Raw genomic sequence first — 21,513 nt, forward strand, 5'->3', positions numbered from 1 at the left:
TGGCTTACTCTTCCTGCACCTCTCCTCCCAAAGCCACTTTTGTGTATTCCTCCCCTTAACTAACTCACACATGTTTTCTATTTCTCCACACCCCACCCTAGTTCAGACTGCCACACCTGTGATTGGTGTCTATATCAGGTGTCTGCCCTGAAGCTGGTAGTTTTATTGTTTTGTGTTACTTAGAATTGAACCCAGAGCCACTTTATCACTGAGCCACATTCCTAGTCCTTTTGATTTTGAGACAAGTTTTCACTGATTTGCTTAGGGCCTCACTAAACTTCTGAGGGTGGACTCAAACTTGTAATATTCCTGCCTCAGTCTCACTAGGACTACAGGCATGTACACCATGCCTGGCTTCTGAAGCTGGTAGTTGTAAAAGAGCTTTCAGATTTTTCTCATTATGCCAGAGGCAACTTCTTTCTTCTTGCCTTAGTTTTCTTTATTTTTTTGACGGGCAGAGGGTGTGGGGGGCAGGGAATTATTTCTAAAATCTCAGCTAGACTCTTTTCATTGCCTTCCAATGATTCTAGAATCTACTAGTCTCTCTCTTTTTAAAAAAAATATTTTTAGTTACAAGCGGACAAAATAACTTTATTTACTTTTTATGTGATGCTGAGGATGGAATGTAGTACCTCACATGTGCTAGGCAAGTGCTATACCACTTAGACATAACCCCAGCCCAGTCTCTCTTAAAAAAAAAAAAATTATTGGGGAGGTACTAATATTTCTTATAAACAAGTCTGTATGTCCAACTTTTTTTTCTTGTATATTATGCTCTCTATGCTGCAGTTTAGAGTAGTCTTCCTAAAATTTACATCTAAACACGCATCCTAATCCATTTGAGCTGTTATAACAAAATAACCAGAGACTGCGTAGCTTTCACAATACATTTTTTTTTTTTAACATTTCTGGAGGCTGGGAAGTCCAAGATCAAAATACTAGCAGAATCAGAATCAGTGTCTGCCCAGGGCTCACTTCCAGGCTCAGAGATGGCCATCTTCTTGTGTTTCTTCAAGTAGCAAAAGAGGTAAAGGAGCTCACTGGGGTCTGTGTTGAAGGGCACTGATTCCATTAATGAGGGCTCTACCCTAAAAACCTAACCACCTAAAGGTCCCAACACATTTGTACTGGGGCTTAGGATTTCAACATAGAAATTTGGGGTGGGTGACATAAACATTCACTCTATAATGTCATATCAACCTCTATTTAGAACCCTTAATTGAATCCCTATTATTTGCAAGATAGAGCTCAAAATCTTTTATGTGGCCCAAATCTTGGTTTGATCTCGGCCTTGTCCCTTTACTGGCCTCCTACCTCTCTCCTTCTCCCTCTTTTGAATGCAGCTCTATTTCTTTCATTTTCTCTGATAGGCCATGCCCTTTCTCCTGTCTAGGGCTGTCATACTTACCTTTTGTTTTTTTAAGAACACTTTCCTCAATTGTATGCATTATTCAGATTTCATATTAGATGACCCTTCCTCCAGGAAGACTTCTCCGATTCTCCATATCTGGCTTAGACAACCCCTGGGTCCCCACAGCACCTTATTAGGCATTGTATCACACTTGTTGTGACTTTCTATATCCTGTCTATATGGTAAGTTCTGTTTGGACAAGGATCCTTAGTACCCAACAGAGTCCCTGGCATATGATAAATGTTAAACATTTACTGAATGAAAGCGAAATAGTCTTCCTCCTTAAAAATGTTATTAATTCCATATGCTGATTGACTGAGTTTAACTAGTATAGGGGAATATATTAAAACTTTACTAATTGCAGTTAATTAACTAAGCAACCAATTTCCCTCCTTTCTTGCCTGCCTTTCCTCTTCTTTTCCACTAATATATTTTTTTTAATTTTTAATATTTATTTATTTTTTTAGTTTTTCGGCAGACACAACATCTCTGTTTGTATGTGGTGCTGAGGATCGAACCCGGGCCGCACGCATGCCAGGCGAGCGCGCTACCGCTTGAGCCACATCCCCAGCCCCTCCACTAATATTTCCTGAGCATTTTTGTGCCAATTTAAAGAGACATTTGGCTAAAAATCAAATTGAACCTTTTTATTTTTTTAAATATTTTCTTGGTTGTCAGTAGACTTTATTTATTTATATGCAATGCTGAGAATTGAACTCAGTGCCTTACACATGATAGGCAAGTGCTCTACCACTGAACCACAACTCCAGCCCCCAAATTGAACTTTTTAAATCTGAAGTAAAAATTTACTAGTAGTATTCTTTGACCCAAACCTGAGGTTTGACTGGACAGAATAGAGTTCTTGATGGAACCCCCTGATTGAGATTGATATCTAGGGTGATCCCCAGGCTTACTTTGTCCTGTCTTCTCTTAAAATCCCAAGCATCTTTGCAGGGTCTCTGGAAAATTACTAGAAACACGGATACTACCTGACATGTCATGTCCAGAGAATCTGAATGTAAAGTTCCTGCTTGCCTGGAAGATGCTTAATTGGATAAAGCAAAAAATATGGTGTAATGTTCTTTCATTGATATAAAGTCAGGTTGAATTCTAATCATATAAGGGAATGGCCTTTGTACAAACCATTGATAAAAATAAAAGGTCTCAGTGACACATCACTTATTTTTATGCATTAGAACTGCAGATATTTTTTTTTCTAGGACATGATCTGTTATTACTGCTGAACATTTGCCAGCTTTGTGTCCAACCATGCTATTGTTAAATTTTCTATAATAGTCTGGCTCTTCATGTGCTGAACCTTCAAATTATTCAAATAAAATTTTACATTTAAAAATTTATGAATAGTAATTGTGCTTTATTTATGAATTTTTAAAATCACAAAACCCTTTTCAAGGGGCTTTAGTCAGTAAAATAATGTATTAGGTTGAGTTACAAATTGCTGTTTATATAGGCCAAAATGTTCAAATATCAGAAAGTTCATATGATTTAATGTAATAGTTGTGGAAGAATGTTATGCAATACTACATTGGCACAGTGAATTTTTAAAATTTCTGTATCTACTTTCTTCATGTAAAAATTAGCAAATTCTGTGTCATGTTAGGAACAGCTGGTTTTTATGGTGTTGTAGCAAATGGTTCAGCAAATGAAAGTGAACAAGGGCAACTGGATGTTTCTTACTTGGTAAATTTAGAAGTGTCTAAGAAGGACAGAGAGAATTTCTGTGCTGATTGTCAGTGTATTTGTGGGTTTTTTAAATTCCCAGAGTTTACATGTGTAAGTACTTTTTTTCCCCCTCTGAATTATGAGAAACATATAGGCTTTATTCCTCTTATGTTCACCTAGAAACCTTGGACACAACAATAAAGAAGTAGTTCCGTAAGATATAACCATGTAACTTTTAATGCTAATGAGACTTTTTTTTTTTTGCCAGAAACCATTGTAACAGATTTTTATTTAAAAATGAGAAACAAGAACATTAAGATGGTTTATTACAGGAAGAGTTTTTATAGGGCTTTGGTTTCAGTGAGCTGGTCTGTGACAAAGCAAATTGATGGCTGTGATAGGCTAGTGATGTCATTGTGATGTCAATACTCCTACTTATCTTGCACATGCTTGCTAGTTTGGAACACTTTATGTTGAACTGTGATAGGGGAAACAAGACAGTTCTGTATGCAGAAGTCCATCATGGCTGTAACTGGAGATGAAACAGGTAAGAATTTTAAAGTGGGATTTAAATTAATTCTGCAGATATTTTTTGAAGTTTAGAAAAAGTATCTAAGAATATCTGAGTGTTTGAAAAAGTATTACTTTCTAGTTGCTTAAGAATAAGAAGTTTTTAGATATATATGTCTGTACATATTAACTCACTTCTTTAAGGCATCTTGGTGTAATTGCTTCTTTGCTCTGTACTGTACTGCTTGCTTGATTAAAGTAGTAACCCTCTGTGCCTCTCTTTCTCCCTTCACCATCTCTTTCCCTCCTGCACGCAGCTCTGCCCTACTAAAATAAGCTATTATTCCATCTGCAACCTGTTGCAAATTCAGTCTAGCTACAAGTTAAACATAGTGTTCACCATGGTAAAAAATAAAGCTTCCGATTTCATTACTGCGTGTAAAGGTAGCTCCAAACAGGATAGGAGAAACCAATGTGCTGTGAATGTTTTGCGTGCCTACTTGTTTCTTTCCTCCTGTATTTAAAATGGTGTCTGTTCCTCAGCTAATTGAGTTCAAAGGGCTGACGTCATTACATTTCCTGGAATCGTGTTTCAGCAGGGAAGTGGAAAAGTTAAACTCCAAGCGAGCTGCACATTGACGTCAGCTCCGAGTCATGTTGTGATTTAGTCAGTTCCTTTCTGCTTTGTCAAATGCTGCTGACAGATTGAGTTAACTAGCTCACTACTGCCTCTATCTCCAAGATCACCGGTAGACTGAATAGTTTTTCTTATAAGCCTTACTTTAACATTTCTCTTGAGGTAAGTATCTGCTTGAAGAGGGAAACCATTTTATACCACCTGTACTGCTTGCCTGAGCAGAAGTTGGGGGCTGTCAGGAAAAATTAAAGGGTAAGATTGTGCCTCCTGATGAGGCTGCTGTCCCTGCACGTGCTTGGTGACAAGTGGCCTATATATAGCCTGGAGGAGTTCTTTGGCTTTTGCTGGATCTATAGGAACTTGGGATTCAGAGTGCTCTCTGGTGCCCAGTCAGGGAAGTGCTTGTCTTTTCATTGTTCCCCACCCCCTAGCCTCTGGTATTTAAATTTGTAATCAGTAATTCTCTTTACTGTGGTTTGATTTTCTTAGTTACATATAAGTGATTTTGAAAGATTTAGTTACTAGTGACCTTTGTGTGCTTGCAACATTGTTTATTCACTGTTCTTATTTGTAACCCAGTTCTGAATTTGTAGTTGAATTAAGAATGAATGGATGATTACACAACTTTATCACAATTTAGCTCTTTCGAGTTAGTTGGGTCTCAGCCCCCTTCCTGGATTAGAGCATTCCATTGTCTTGAGCAAGTAAAACCTGCATTGAATTGTTTTTAAGTTTGTCTTAAGGACTTTTTTTTTTAAAAGAAGTTTTGTGAAGTTATAGAAGTGCTGTAAATTATAGAAGGTCTCAAATGATAAATTTATTATAAGATAGATGAATTTAAAATGATCTCAAATACTGCATGTCATATGATTCTTAGAAACAAAGGCATATTTGTCCATATATTTACTTTCTAGACATTATTGGTTTATCTTTTTTTTTTTTTTTTTTTTTTTTGGTGGGCAGGTACTGGAAATTAAAACCAGGAGTGCTTTATCACTGAGTTATAGCCCCAGCCCTTTGTTGTTGTTGTTTTGAGACAAGGTCTCACTAAGTTGCTGAGGCTGGCTTCCAACTGTTAATTCTCCTGGCTCAGTTTCCCCGGGTTGGTAGGATTATAAGCTTGTGCTACCATGCCCTGCTGGTTTATATCTTTCTTTTAACTAAACCTTTAATTCCTGTTCCCCATTTGACTTGTCTAAGCTTGAGAATTATAGCAATACAATAAAATAAAATGATAACAAATACTGAATACATTGAAAGATGAATGTTAAGGCAATTATTTATGTAAAGAGCTTAACTATTGCTTATTAAACATAAATTAAACATTTTATACATTTATGTTTACAGAACGAACATACCATCCTTGAAATTTTTTTCCCACAGTTTAAACAGTAATGCTTAATCATAATTCCCTTTCCAATTTAAAATTTTCAAAATGTTGAAACAAAACTATCAAGTAGTATAGAGCATTCTTTCACAAATCCTGATTGTGCTTTTGGAAATAATTATTTTCCAAAATCTCCTCAGTTCTCATAGAATTAATGCTATTTGAAAGCCTATTTGAAAATGAAAAATAAGTCATATTGCCTTTTTTTCCACAAGTGCGGAAAGAGCGCAGGATTTAAGGATATTTTCAGAGGTACAATAGAGCAGCTTTCAGAACCAGGCCTTTGGACTGTGGACTTGCAAACCAAGGGGATTGATCTAGTTCAATGGCTTGCAAACTCTTTGACCATGACCCATATTTTATATTATGACACAGTGTATGTGTGTATGTGTGTGTGTATGTGTGTGTGTTTGTGTATACATTCTACATTTATATAAAATATATTTCAAACAGAATACTCACTTCCTTTTCTAATTTTTAATTTAATGCTCTTCTTAATTTTTTTTTTTTTTTTTTTTTTTTTTTTTTTTTTTTGTGGTGCTAGGAGTTGAACCAGGGCCTCATGCCTGCTAGGGAAGCTCTCTACCACTGAGTTATATTCATAGCTCCCTTAAAACACAGTTCTTGACTCATGAAATTAATTTTTATGACCCACTAATGATCTATAACTTACAGTTTGAAAAAAAAATTGATCTAGATCAAAATCAGGCTCCTAACACAAATGACTAGCAGCATTTACTTAGAGGATCATGGAAGTGTCTGTCTATAGTTTATTATTGATTCTGTTGGGTATCATTTAAATTTTTATAAGAAAAAAATTTGTTTTATTAATAAATTAGTGTTAGGAGCATAATTCCTTCCTTTAGATTCTGAGTTTTAATAAGTTGTATTCAAATTGAGTTTCTGAATTGTTAACAACAGAACTTCCATCAATTTTGGATAATGATATCTTAATTTTCACCTTTGTGAAAGGAGATTATTGGCCATGATTTTTTTAAGTGCTTTAGACATAAAAGAATGAATTTGGTCAGGTTTAACAGCTTCTTGAAGTTGGTAGCAAAGCAAGATATAATTATGTTGGACATGAAAATAACATCATTTATCTATCTTGAGTTTAAATAAAACTTGAAAGTTCTGTGGAGGATGAAATGGAAAATGGCTTTATGCTGTTTTCCTATTATTAAAAAAAAAAGGGAGAAGTGCTGCTGGGGATGGAACCTAAGGCCTCATGCATACTAGGCAAGTGCTGTAACTAAGCCTCAACTCCGAATATCTAATTAAAATAAAAGAAAAATTAATGCAGGGCTGATTTCATTTTGCCCCACCCATTTTATTTGCCTATATGAATATATTGCCTAATTAAATAATTATGATGCTACTTTGCATTTGTGTAAATAGAAAAATAAAAATCACTTAACATTGCAAATAAGTATAAATATAAATTGAAGAAAGTGCTATCAAAGTAACTATCAGGTTGTATATATGGAAATCAGGAAATATAGGTTAAGATTAGGGTGAGCCTCATTAAGGAAACCATATTTAAATAGTGAAATAGAAAAGCACTTTACATGGGTTACAATTGAAATACACAAAACAGATACTGTTATACTCTTGTGTATAAATGAACACAGATCCTGACAGGTAAATGACCTTTCCAGCTTCTACAGGTACCAAGTAGTGAGCCAGTTTTTGTCTTCAGACTCCCTTAGTTCTGCTCATAGTATATTACATTGCTCTCAAAATTCACCTGACAAGGCCCAGAATGTAGCTCAGTGGTAGAGCACTTCCAGCCATGTCCAAAGCCCTGGATTTGATCCCCAGCACTGGGAAAAAAAAAATTCACCTGCCATAGATAAATTAATACCAATGTAACATGAGTCCTTATAGCATACTACACATTGGTTATAAAATATGCAAAGTGAATTAGCGTTCTTTTAAGTAGTCAAAATGGAGTTTTTGCTAGAATTTTTATTATTACTCTCATAGGACAATAGAGCATTTATTTGCCATTTTATGGAACATTAACTTTCAAGTATTCATAACTTTCCATTTTTTACCCAGACTTTCAAAGATTTTTCACTTATTAAACAACCTAAGAAGGCCCCTTATGTGTAACTTCGCTTGATTGTTGTAATCATTTCATGATGTGTATATAAATACATATATATATATATTTTTTTTCAAAGCATCTCTTTGTACACCTTGAATATATATAATTTTACTTGTCAACTATACCTCAATAAAGCTGGAAAATTTAATGACAATTCCATGTGGTCTATGTGTTAATAGTAATTGTAATGAATTTGAAAATGTTTAGTACTTTAATAGGTGTTTTTGGTAAATTTAATTTCCCCAAAGAAACCAGAGCAATGGAAAAAGGAAATATTTTGACAGTATGGGACACAAGGCATAGATAGATAAGTCTGATTTGGGTAATAGGAGCACTGGTGTGGTGGTAGGAAGGGAGAGAACTGAAGAACAAAAGTGGAGTAGCTTACTGGAGAAAGGGAAAGCCCTCTCCCCTACACTTAATGACTTTTAAGTTACCTCTGTTGCTTACTTAGGTGTATTTAAGATTACTGGCACATAGTGAAATGACATATGAAGGTAGGAACTTACTCTATAAAGATGTTTTCCTTCAGTTAATATGCTTAGTACTTATGGATACTTCAGCAAATAAACAGTCAAATAAAATCACCATCATATTGGGAGTTGGACAGTTGGACAGATTGTTTCACTTTGATAACTATCAGAATAGGCATTTGGCTGGGTTTCTTATTTATTTCTTTTGTTTCCTACTCTGACTTGTGGGATTTTTTTAGTTTTCTTCTTACCAATCTGACAAGAGTGTATCATTTGGTCATTTGTGATTCTCCACTTTTGAGGTTCTGTCTTAAGTGATTATATACACTGAAAGGGACATTTTATGTTATCTTTTAATAGTTTGTTGTTTAAAGGGATATAACAATGTGTTATAAATGTAAAAAGTTCTTAGGCATATTTTTAAGCAAAATAAGGAGTAAGAACCATATATTTCGACTCCTCAGGTTTGTTAGAAGGGAAACTCCAGGGGAAATTTATTTAAGGATGTTATAAGCCTTTTAACTAAAATACAGTATAAGCATAATTTGGAACATTGTCTTTCAGAATTTAAGGAAGGGAGGAAGAAGAAGGGAAATAACATTTGCTGAATGCCTACCATGTGCCAGGCACTGTGCTAGACACTTTGACATACATTACAGGGTTTATTGTGAGTATTAAATGAGATAATGTATCCCCATTTTACAGATGAGGAAACTGAACTTGCCCCAAGTCACATGGCTGGTAAGTGGCAGAGCTGGACTAGAACCCAGACTCCAAATCCCATGTTTTTTCTGCTGTACCATGTTTAAAGCTTGCAAATAGAGGTATGAAGTTAATGGTCAGAATTGAGAGTTCTAGAAATTTTCTTTTCCCATGAAATACTTGACACCAACCCCTCTAGAATTCTTTCATTTCAAGAGTTAGATGGTTGGAAATACATTATAGTTAAAACTCTCTTCTAAAAATGCCACGTTAGATGTATTTAAGGGAAGATTTAGGAAATAATGTCTTTTATCAAGAAACGCCACTTTGAATAAATACATATGTTGTTGCTCTCTTTCCATATCATAATGATAAAGATTTAACTATCATAATTAAGTCTATAAGGAGGACTACTTACTTTAATCATCCCAAATACCTGTATAATACCCTAGGAAGTTCAAAATTATCTTTGTAGTATACACATAAACTAATGAAATAACCATTATATACCAAGTACTAGTTCACACCAAGGTAAAAAGATACTTCCCCTGACTCGTCTGAAAATTTTTACTTGCCTGACAAAATTAGTGTATAAATAAATATCATATTATCTATCTTCAACTGTAATTTTTAAGCCCTACTGATGACCCCTGTATTTTTGGAAATAAAAATGAAATTCTAGAATAAAAAATATTTTGGACACTTTTACTAGTTAGATGGGACAGTAATCAGCCTTTAGAAGAGAATAGGAATAAGAATTGGTCATCATGGAATATGATGGCTCTTTGAACTGTGATCCTTGGTTTCTAATCTGCTTTAAATGACCACTGAATTCATAACATCAGAAACTGAAGCCTACTAAGGTTAACACTGTTTCATAACTTATTTCAGAAAAAACAAGAAAGTCTCTTTGCCCATATCTTTTTAACATACTTTACTAATTAGATTACATTTGAATATATGGACTTTATCCTTTGACCTCTGGAAGTATACCATTCTATAGATTCTTTAGGCTATTATAGAAATTTATTCTAATTCCTACTAATTTATACTAATTCATATTTCTGGCTTGAACTAATAAACTATAATCTCTATTTTAACAAGAATAAAATTAACATGTAACATATCTGGAACATTATAATAAAACCCTGTTTACCTAACATCCCAGAACTAATATATATGGAAATATCATCCCTTTCTGTTATTTTAAAGTGATCTTTTTTTTTTTTTTTTTTTTTTTTTTTTCTGAGCTACTACTTCAAAATGTTTTAGGAATACTCCACTTGGAATTGCCACTATCCTTCATGCTGCCCAGTTTGGTTCTTCAAAGGTGGCTGTGGCTGTTCAAAACAGACAAAAGTTGTTTGGAACCATTCCTGATGTCCATTTTCATCTGTGAAGTATTTCTATCCACCATCCCTTTTCCCAGTTTTTTAAAAAAGTTTGTTTTAGTAGATACTCTTAGCTTTTGTATTTCATGTAAACATTCTGTTCTAATTTCATATTACAGAAGGTAGCAAATGTATGCAAAACTAAAGAGTATAAGAAACCCTTAAGTACCCTTATATTAGGTTTTTTTTTGTTTGTTTGGTTGGGTTTTTTTTTTTTTTTCACTTCTTTGTGAGCACTGTTTGAAATAGCAACCTTAGAACTAGGCCTGCATTGAGGCTGTCTGCAGATGTCAACACAGTAACATGTAAACTTCTGATTCCTCACTGGCTATTGTTCCAATTTTAGAAAGCCGATAGCCTCCAGCTGTTGCATTGTTTAAGCTTTTATTATCCTATAACCTTCTTCCTTGGATGTGGGTAAAGAGAAAAGAGGGGAGGACTATATTATTCTATGTTCCACTCCATCTCCTCTGACATGATCAAGCTGTTTAAATAATAAGTGCATTATAATTTCATATATGTATACAATATATAAACTTTATTATATGAATATATATATATATATATATATATATATATATATATATATATATATATATATATATATCAGGATTCACTGTGGTATATTTTTACAATGGACGTAGCATAATTTGGTAGATTTCATTCCCCAGTACTTGCCTATACCCTCTCCTCTTCCCTTAATTTCCTTCCTCTACTGGAATCTCTTCTATTTTCCTGAATCCCTTTTAAAATTCTTTTTCTTTTTTTCCTCTCTAGCTTCCACATGAGAGGAAAAATTGACATTTGACTTTTTGGCCTGACTTAATTCACTCAGCATGATGTTCTCCAGTTCTATCCATTTAAAAATAATAATAGGGAGATTAGTAGAGTATAATTCATGGATCAGAAAGAGGAAGGAGGAGAGGGAAAGGAAAGTTACTGGGGAATGAGATTGAGCAAATTATGTTATGTACATGTTTAAATATGGCATGAAGAATTCCATTATTACATATAATTATAATGCACCAGAAAAAACTAAAAATAAAAGAGATTAAAAAAAAATCTTTAGTAAGTTAGTTTACCAGGGGTTTTCTTCTTAAAAATTTCAAAGCTATAAAAATTTCAGCAACATATAATGAGGCATCTGTATATAATGTTTTGAATAGCCATCAAAACAAATATGGGACTTTTCCTAAGTTTAGTAATAGAAATTTGGCTGATGATTATTTATCACAGTTACTATTTATCGCCATTATTTTTAAATTATAAAAAGAAGAGGCAGTAAGTACTACCTTATAAATAGTATTTTTATTAATTCTGTGAAGACCTTTAGATAATCTTCCCTCAAAGCCACATTTTTCATTTGTTTTATTCTATTTCTTAATCTTCAAGCCCAAAGGGGAAAAGCTGTTATTCACCAAATAAAAGAAAATAGTATTTAATTTTTAATTTTTAAAAACTTCTTGTCTATTTTCAAAGATAGTATTCCATTTAGGTGAAAAACTTTCTCCTGTATTGAAAAAAATTTCAGTTCTTACTCAATGGTTATAATACTTTTTTAAAACCATGAAAATACTATATTTCCTTTTGAATGGCATTTGGTTCAGATCAATTTTTATAAGATGTAATAACTTTTAAAAACTTTTTTTTTTTGCATTTAGCTTTGAGAGAGTATGTATTTTGTAATATCAAATTGACCCTGGACCATATGTTTTCAAAGTTGAAGCGTTGGTGATAGAAATGTATTTCATCACTCAAATCCATCTGTCTTTTCTAGGAAGCTGTGTTTAATGCAGTTGATAGACTATTGAATATAAATAAGGAAACTTTGAGAATTTTCTTTCAGTATTCAATCTGAATTCTAAGTAAATATTATTTACTAAGAAAATAATTTTTATATGAATACTTAGGAATGTATTACTTAAAAAAGAAAAATAAAGAAAAAAAATCCCCTGAGTAGCCACTTTTAAGAAAAACTTTGTTGGTTTTCATTTGTTTTGCTTTGTTTTTGATTGTTGTTTTTAACTAAAACCTCAGTGAGCTAGATTCCTTCCCTTTTCTCAATCATTTTCTGGTAATAGGATTTGTACCTATACACCTTTAGTGACTGTTTCAGGCATGATATAGAAGGTATAGAGAAATCTTTCCATTGGCATGTTCAAAGGATGGAGATATTCTGCTTAATTAAAATTTTTGTAGTGCTGTGCTAGAGCTAGCACCTTCTGGCTTGCTTTAGCCAATATTATGCTTTCAGCATCTTTGTGAATTGATTGTTAAAGCAACCTTTGTTAAAAGTTATATATGCACACACACTCTTATATAAATGAATTACACTAAAAAGCAACATCAGTACTCAAAACTCATCATTTCTCATAAATTTTGTCTTTGTTGTTGAGATTATTTACATATTTTTATCTGTATGGTGTGCTACTTATTTGTGTTTCTTCCCAACTCTACATTCAGTGAAGTCATATTGCTATCTTGACATTGGCCATTGTGAAAGTATTTCCATCATGGGAATCATTAAACACTACAGATTAGGACTTTCTCTCCCCAATCCCTAGAGAACTGTTTCTTAAATATTTTATCAACACACTACTGACTTTAGGCTAAATGAAATGTAGTTAAAAAGCTTTGATAAAAATTTGTCTAAAATTCATTAGGACATTGTTCTACCTTAAATGTAGTCAGAGTTGAAATATTCATATCTTAGTTCTATAAATGCTGAAGGAGATCTTTGATATTTAAGATCCCTGTAATGCTCAGAGTAATTATCTTTAACATTAAAAGATCATCTCTAGTGACATATAACAAGTATGTTGTTTTCAGATTAATTTTATATAAAATATCAACTTGTGAATTGTTTATATAAGCTTGCTATATTTTATTTCATTGCAGCTGCTACAGGTGACATGCCCACTTATCAGATCCGAGCTCCTACTACAGCTTTGCCACAGGGTGTAGTGATGGCTGCCTCACCAGGAAGTTTGCACAGTCCCCAGCAACTAGCAGAAGAAGCAACACGTAAACGAGAGCTGAGGCTAATGAAAAACAGGTAAGCTGTTTCACCAGAAATCAGGACCCTCTTATAGGACACATAATTTTTTACTGTGGGACTTTAAAAAATTACACTTGTCCTAAGCTCTTTCTCCCCAGTTAAGTGTTATGTGCATTGTGTGTGGGTTTGTGCTCTGCATGTAATGATAACTAGAATGTCTTCTAGTTAAGAGTACCTAGCCATTAAACTATCTCATTAGAAGATACATCCCAGTGTGTTATAATGATGATGTTCAAAAGGTACATTACTTTAAAAAAAAAAGATAGACTTCATTATAAATAAAAATTTATTTTGTATATGGCTTTTACTTTGTGAGGCAGTATTATAAGTATAATTTTTTAACTCTTTATTAGCAAAATAAATTTAAGTATTAGAAAGCATGTTTGAAATTTTTATCCTTTCAGCTATTTCTAACTTTGGTTTTCATTATTACAACAAAATATGTGTTATTTTGACAAATTCTACTCAAGTACACATACAAAATATCAAAAATAATTAGAATAATCCATGGCTTCGTCACTTAGAGATACCTGCTAACATTATAGTATGTATGTTTCCAGTCTGTTCTTTCATTTTCTCTCACATATTCTTGCTATTGTCTCTGTAATTATATTTTTTAAAAATCAGTATAAAATCAAATGCTGTTTTCCCCCAAAAAAGTTTTAATTTAATCTTAAACAAAAATTTATTTTAACTTGAATATTATTTTTTGTTTTATTTTAGTTCTTATTTTGAAGAGTGGCGCAAATTAATTTGATTTCCAAAATGAACAGAATTGTTCTAGAGTTTCCTTGTAAATTTTCTTGTCACCTCTTCCTAAGTGTTAAATAATGTCCTTATTATAAGAAAACAAAGCATCAGATGGGATCATCTGCTTGCAACCGATCGGGACTGCAAAGGTGGTCTTAATCATCCAGAATAACCTACAAATTGTGGCCTCTGGATCCCTAAAATTCAGTTTTGAGTTTATCACTATCCTTTGTAACAGTGTGAACCAGAAGTAGCTATATTTACTTTATTTGTGGTCTTTTAAATGATATGATTTGATATATTATGGGAATCATCGAATTGGCTACTTCTTCCCAAACTTATTAGCTTCACAAATCATTAGATGGAGTTTTGTACACTGGAAAACTCAACAGAAAGATACCAGGGATAAGGTCAGTAAGGTATATGCATCTTTGTCAGTGGTTGTTCCAGGTTTACTAAGTCATGCTAGGTTCCTGCTTTTCACTGTCAGCTCTTTGCTGAGAAATCCAGGGGATGAATGGCTGGGGCTAACACAGCATCACAGTTGTTTTATGGCAGTCCTATTATCATAGATGCTTAAGCTTGGCAGGATGGTGCATTCCTGTAGTCTTAGCATCTCAGGAGACCGAGCACATAGAGTTCAAGACCAGCCTAGGCAACATACCAAGACCCCATCTCAAATAAAACAAAAAACTCAACTTTGGGCTGGGGATATAGCTTGGTTGGTAGAATGCTTGCCTCGAGTGCATATGGCCCTGGGTTCAATCCCCAGCTCCACAAAACAAAACAAAAAACAACTCAACTTTGATCTGATGGAGAAATATGGATATTTTTATGAATTTTCTGAGATTTCAGGAGCTATGAATATAGTTGTTTCTGTGCTCATAGAATATACATTATGAAGTTCAGTTTAGAAATGTAAAGTACACTATTAATGCAAATTGTAAAATTGTTCATTGATGTCTTATTTACCCAAAGAAAATAAAACACAGAAATAGTCTTATTTCCCTTTTGCAATTATTCTCTATCCTTATTTTTTATTTTAGAAATTTCTCAATAGAAATACCAATGAGAAAAATAAAATATTAGGCAGTGGTTTCCTATAAATGTGCCACACAACTACCTACATATACATGAAATTTCCCTGAGGGGAGAAAATTACAAAATTTGTATTTAAAAAAATCTAATAAATAATAACTGATTGATTTGTGTTTGGACTGCAAATAACCAAGGGAAATGGAGGCTTAAACTTGTAGGTGGTTTTTTGATCCTATATAGCAGATCAAGAGGTATGTGCAGCCAGAACTAAGGCTCAGGAATGTCCTCCCTACCCTGTCATCCTCAGCATATACAACTTGCTTTTAGGATCACAATATGACTGCTGCACTTTGAGGCATTGCATTAGATGGAAAGAAGGGAGAATGGCTAGAACCAAAAATTGGGGCTAGCTGAATCTGCCCCTTCTGAAAACCTCCCAGAAATTTTCACCTACATTTCATTGATTAGAAATAGGTTTCTAGTCTCTAACTGTAAGGGATTCTGAAGAGTGTTTATTTTAGCTTTCTAAATCTCAATTTCAGAGCAACACAAAGAAAAGCAGCTGACAAAGGGCTATTAGGTTGCTCAGTATCTGTTTAGTTGATTTCAAGTGCTTTATTCCTACTGTTTCTTTAACTTTCACATAATTTCTTTAAGATAAAGGGTCTGGTTATTATTTCCACTTTACTGAAGAGGAACTGAGGTTTGGAAAGTTTAAATAATAAATTGGCCAAGGTCACATAGCCTAAGAACCAGGATATGCAATCAGACAGTCTTTATTCCAGAGTTGTCTACTACCCTAACACTAGGGTCACCTCAAAAGGCCCTCAATGTAAGCTTCATATTTGACTTCATGGAAAGTGGATAGTTTTCATAATTAACATGAAAGATCCCTTATACATTCTCTCTTTTTATTCCTTGATGGCATCTATAGAAGATATTTAATTATATTTCTAGCAATACAGCATCAGTTTTTTTTTAAGAGAGAGTGTGAGAGAGAGAGAGAGAGAGAATTTTTAATATTTATTTTTTAGTTCTCGGCGGACACAACATCTTTGTTGGTATGTGGTGCTGAGGATTGAACCCAGGCCGCACGCATGCCAGGCGAGCGCGCTACCGCTTGAGCCACATCCTCAGCCCCAGCATCAGTTTTAATTCTTTATAGCCTTATCAGCCTTTCCACTTTGCCGTGTCATTTCATCTCCATGCTGAGGATAGATCCAGTTAAATACAAGGCCTGTGAACTGACTATTAATAGAAGAAACAGGTGTTTTCCATAGCTAAAAGTATTTAGGAATGTACCATCCACTGGTGTGATCATTTAAAGCTTTAGCTTGGAACAGTTTTACTCTACTAACACATACACACACAGACACACATGTAAAATATGAAATATGGATATTTACAATCAGCAGCTTGGTAAATAAAATTTTAAAAATTAAATACCTCACTATATTGTTCTTTAATTTTCATTTAATGGTAAATTGCTCTATAGAATGTTATCTTCCTTCTAGACCCGAATTTAATGATCTAATATTAATATTGAAAACCTTGGTATTCACAAATGAATTTTAGTGACTTTGTGGAAGAGAGTTGAATTATATTACCAAACTGGCAATTTGAAAGTGTGTTTGGATTTATTCTTAACTTTTCCCTGTGCATCATGTATATTAAATCAATCACTATTTTATCAGGTTCAATTCACTTTTACATTTTTTATTTTCTCATTAACCAGTTGAGAAGTCCAGAACTTTGTGAGTTCACAGGGTGAGTGCATTGTTCTTGGCTAGGAAGTAAGGGTTGTTTGTTCTTTTCCTGAAGTTTATTGGGTTTTCAAGGTTTCTTTTCTGCTAACTCTTGCCCTCCCATAGAGAAAACACATATCCAGTTTATGAGAGTCAGCTATCCTAAAAATAGAACAATTGATCAAAGGCGTTGTATGCGTCATTTAGTTCAGGATTACAGCAATGCTAATTGGTATTACAGTAACTAGTATTTAGACATACAACATTACTTTTATTAAAGTATAGGATAATGATAATATATGGCAGTTTTTCTGGAATTGAATACTCTAAAATAAAGCTGTTATCAGAGAGCTTCTGTGAAGATTTAAGTGAAATAGTTGCTGTCCCCTCCCACCCTGGGGGGAAAAAAAAGTGAGAGAAAGCAAATTGTTTTTTAGTGGAATTATGCATGAAAATGACTAACTCATCTATTTATTGGTGGTTGTTGCTTTGGCTGCTGTTTTGTTCTTTCCTTTGGGCATGCTTATAGTGCTTTAAAATTCAGTGTATTGCATATTAAATGCATGTGAGTAGAGAACAGTCTCAAAATGCACTTTTGAATTATTCAGTAGCTTCCTTTTCCATAATTTCAACTGTGGTGTTTTCACATTTGTGCATTTAAATTGCCTGAATTATTGAGTGTTGCATTATGTAACTCTGTTTTTCCTTTTTTAATTTTCAGAAAGTGTCCTTTTTATTTTGGTTTATAAAAATGCACATGTCTTATTTATCCATGTTGTGTTTTCTAGCCCCCCCCAAAAAAATTTTTTTTCAGTCATGAATGATCTTGTTTTATTGAAATTTAGTTTTGACAAAGATCTTCAATATTGACATTTAAGGTTTCTGAGGAACAAGTCTTCTAATCATTTTGACCAAATAAAATGTACTTATTGTGATGGAATATGTGTAGCTTTTGGCAGACAAAAAATAATTAAGAGGATCCAAAGGATCTATAAATGTTTTTGTTGAAATTCCACTTGGGAATGTGGTCCTATTGTGTAGTTTACTGAACACAGTTCTGGTCATTGTTATCATGGAAAGTGTGTCCTAAGAAAACACCAATTGGGCAAATTGATCGTGCTCTCAAGTTGTTCCTGTTGTCTTACAAAAAGGCATGTGCTTGGTTCCATTTGTTGTGTGGCTTTGTACAAACTTTTCCTAGGTTTGATTGGCTATTGATTTTGGGGGGCACAAGTCATTGAGCCACTCTGGATTGTACTGGGAGGTTGTTCCTATAGTCATTTGCCTTGTGTTGGTTCCAGGGAAGCTGCCCGGGAGTGTCGCAGGAAGAAGAAAGAATATGTCAAATGTCTTGAAAATCGTGTGGCTGTGCTTGAAAACCAAAACAAGACCCTCATTGAGGAACTCAAGGCCCTCAAAGATCTTTATTGCCATAAAGCAGAGTAACTGTCTTTGACTTGGACCTTGTTTACTCTAAACTCTAATCAAGGCAGGCGTTGCACCAGTTCTACTAATTGCCATGTGGACTTGTGGAAGGGACATATGTGACCCTTAACTAAGAATCCAGTTTGGCTTAGTGTTGTTTGAAATTGAATTGGGAATATTGTTCCAGGATTTGGAATGCAACTCTGTTCACATTTACCAAGCTTACTTCAATCTGTTTGTCAATAGCATGCAAAAAATGTTTTGTTTGCCCTTTGCTTCTACTTTTTCCAGGGAAGCTGCTAAAGAATGTCGACGTCGAAAGAAAGAATATGTAAAGTGTCTGGAGAGTCGAGTTGCAGTGCTGGAAGTGCAGAATAAGAAGCTTATAGAGGAACTTGAAACCTTGAAAGACATTTGCTCTCCCAAAACAGATTAGTAGAAATATTTAACTATGAACTGATTACAACATGTACAGTTGCTTTTGAAGGCAATACAATATATAGCCGGCAAGAATTATGGCTTTTTTCCTTTGTATCATTCATCTTACTTTCTAATCTCTAACATTCCTAAAATGCTTCCCTGTACGTAGTTAACTCTTAGGTATAACTTCAATTTTTTTTAAAAAGAGACAAACTGTAAAAAATGTATGTAACAAATTCTTAAAATGAAATATTTGTAAGACTTGTTCCAATGCTACATATTTGCAGTTCCCAATCTCTGTGTCATGAATAGTGTCCTATGTAATAAAACTTTTTGCAGGTCTTTAAAATCATTTTAGGAAAGGATGATCAAATGCATCCAGCAGTAAAATAAAGTTAAACCACAAAAATACCTCAGGAAAGAATTGAAAGAAAGTATATCTAATGACATACCTATATGAGAAGAATAGCCTAGAAATGAATTTTTGGAAGATTTTTGTATTATTCACTTTGTAAAGAAAATATTATACAGCTGTCCTTGAATGCTATAGTTGAAGACAGTTTTAATAGAACCATGTTGGTTGCACTTTGTAGTATTTGGTGCTTATTTAAATTTCTGAACATATATTACAGTTTTTTTACTCTATTGTGTAATATAAATTATCTTTTAGAAGTTCTTAGTGTTGGTTTGATATTATCCAATGAAAGTGACAAGATAGGCTTTAAAGCCTATTAGAATTGGATTGCATACATTCAAGGGTATGAGCTGATTCCTACACTGAGTCATGATCCTTGCAAATGCTCCTTTTGCCATCTCATCTAAGGAGGACCCCAGGGCTGGGGATGTGGCTCAGTGGTAGATGCTTGCCTAGCATGTGTAGGACTCTGAGATGCAATCCTAGTCCTGCTAAATAAATGATAAAAAGGATGGTCCCAGAGATTTGTACAGAAGAACAGAGGCCAGCCTTTGTGATGGACTGGCCCTTCCTGTTAGATGGTCTAGAGATCTGCTGATGGCTATCATCTGCAGGCATTTTGAAATAAAACCAAAAATAATCCGAGATTTTATTTTTCATTTCAAAACAGCTTAAAGTCCATATCACATCAGATATTCTTCTGTCATTATATTCAGGTGAAGTTCCTTATAATTGAGACAGCAGTGTTGCTACTGGTACCCACAGTTCATCTTACTTTTATAGTAAAAAGCTTCAAGGCCTAGGCCCAACACCCTAACCATACAACATTCACCAGTAGTACTGAATGTGGACTATGTACTACACTCTACTGTATTTTCTACTGTAACTTCAGATTTGTTGAGGACCCTCCACCTTTAGTAGCAGAACTGACAATGGATATAGGGAGGTACAAAAATAGGAGGTCGTTCCTAAAGTTCCAACTGCTGCTGCCCCCTTATCATCATCATCATTCTTTGTCTTATCTGTAACTTCCAGAAGGTAGGGAATGCTATTGTTGGCTTTCTTTTAAAATACTTATTGCAGAGCCTGAGCTTGAATTTCTTTTGGTCTTTTCTTCTATAGCGAAGTAAGATGAGGAAAGAAGATGTAGAAATAAAAAGGAAAGGAAAACCCCAAACTTTAGGTGAAAGGAAATGGTTATTTGCACGTAACTCATTCAGTCACTATAAATCAGTTGTGTGCTTGGAGTGGTAGACATGGAGAGAAAAGCACAGGACTCAGCAGACAAGATGTATAGAGTTAGAGGCAGTAAATGCTGTGTTAAAATTAGGGGAAGATGTAGGCAGGGATTAAATAAGAAACTTCATGTAGGAGGTCCATTTGGAACCAGGCCCTGAGATGATTGATGGTGCTGGGGAAGAAGGTATTCCAGAGTGGGAATACAGAACACGTGATGTTTGGATTTGGGGTGGGGTGGAGGGGATGAAGGGGAAACAAAGTAAAGTTAGTACTCACACAAGAGTTAGTTTCATTAGAAAGAGAGAGCACACCTGTAATGTCAGTGATTAGGAGATGGAGGCAGGAAGATTACAAGTTCAAGGCCAGTCTTGGCAGATGAGTGAGACCTTTTCTCTAAAAAATTAAAAAAAAAAAAAAGGGCTGGGGATGTAACTCAATGGTAGAGTACCCCAATTCAATCCTAACTACTACAAAATAAAAAGAGAGCAAGAAATGTATGTGCATGTGTGCACTCTGTTACTTTAGTAGAAGAGGAATATGCTCAATTACTTGAGGTCACGAGTAACAAAAGTCCCCCTTCCCAAAGATGCAGAAATTATAACAATTGGCTTTAGTAAGCGAGAAGGTGCTTAGCTCTAGCACGCCACCACAAAAAATTTTAATTAAGCAGAACATCTCCATCCTCTCAACTTTCCAATGGAGAGATTTCTCTGTAATTTATATCATGCCTGAAACAGTTATTGAAAGTCTATAAGTGCAAGTCCTATACTACCAAATAAGGATTGAGGCAAGAGGAATTTTATGACCTTACAAAACGAGAAGTCCACAGGTAGGAGTTACCAAGGTTGCTTAGTTCTGTGACATGTCAAGACCAGATTCATCTTTCTGTATTCACAGATTCCCTCAGTTCTCAAATTGCCACCACAGTTTTAGGCAGTAAAAGATGGAAAACATAGTCACCCCTCCCTTATTTATTTGTTTGTTTGCTTCTGGACACCTCTCCATAAGTTCCTCAGCAGCACACTCCCTCTGAATCTCCTGGGCCAGACTTTCATGGTATCTTTGTTTCTTAACCAATCACTGGCAAGAAGAATAGAATTAAAAGCACTGGGTTGTTAA

General features: G+C 34.4%; 1 protein-coding gene across 29 annotated transcripts in view; it reads left to right on the forward strand.

Moving 5' to 3' along the window:
• CREM (cAMP responsive element modulator) overlaps nt 1-20,887 on the forward strand; it is a 77,767-nt gene extending 56,880 nt beyond the window's left edge. For 6 of the 29 annotated variants that reach the window (XM_081296860.1, XM_081296864.1, XM_081296888.1 and 3 more), the window contains 3 exons: nt 8,917-8,952; nt 13,203-13,359; nt 18,197-18,753. In XM_081296860.1, the coding sequence (XP_081152986.1) occupies nt 8,917-8,952; nt 13,203-13,359; nt 18,197-18,341 (338 nt within the window). In that variant the 3' untranslated portion in view covers nt 18,342-18,753. Of the gene's footprint in view, nt 1-3,554; nt 3,642-4,219; nt 4,494-8,789; nt 8,879-8,916; nt 8,953-13,202; nt 13,360-14,473; nt 14,523-16,885; nt 16,918-18,196 lie in introns of those variants that run through there. The other 23 variants (XM_081296882.1, XM_081296866.1, XM_081296862.1 and 20 more) reach the window with 13 other exon arrangements.
• Nucleotides 20,888-21,513: the final 626 nt, after the last annotated feature.

Source organism: Spermophilus citellus (genome assembly GCF_964194105.1).
Source record: "Spermophilus citellus genome assembly, chromosome: 6".
Classification (NCBI taxonomy): domain Eukaryota; kingdom Metazoa; phylum Chordata; class Mammalia; order Rodentia; family Sciuridae; genus Spermophilus; species Spermophilus citellus.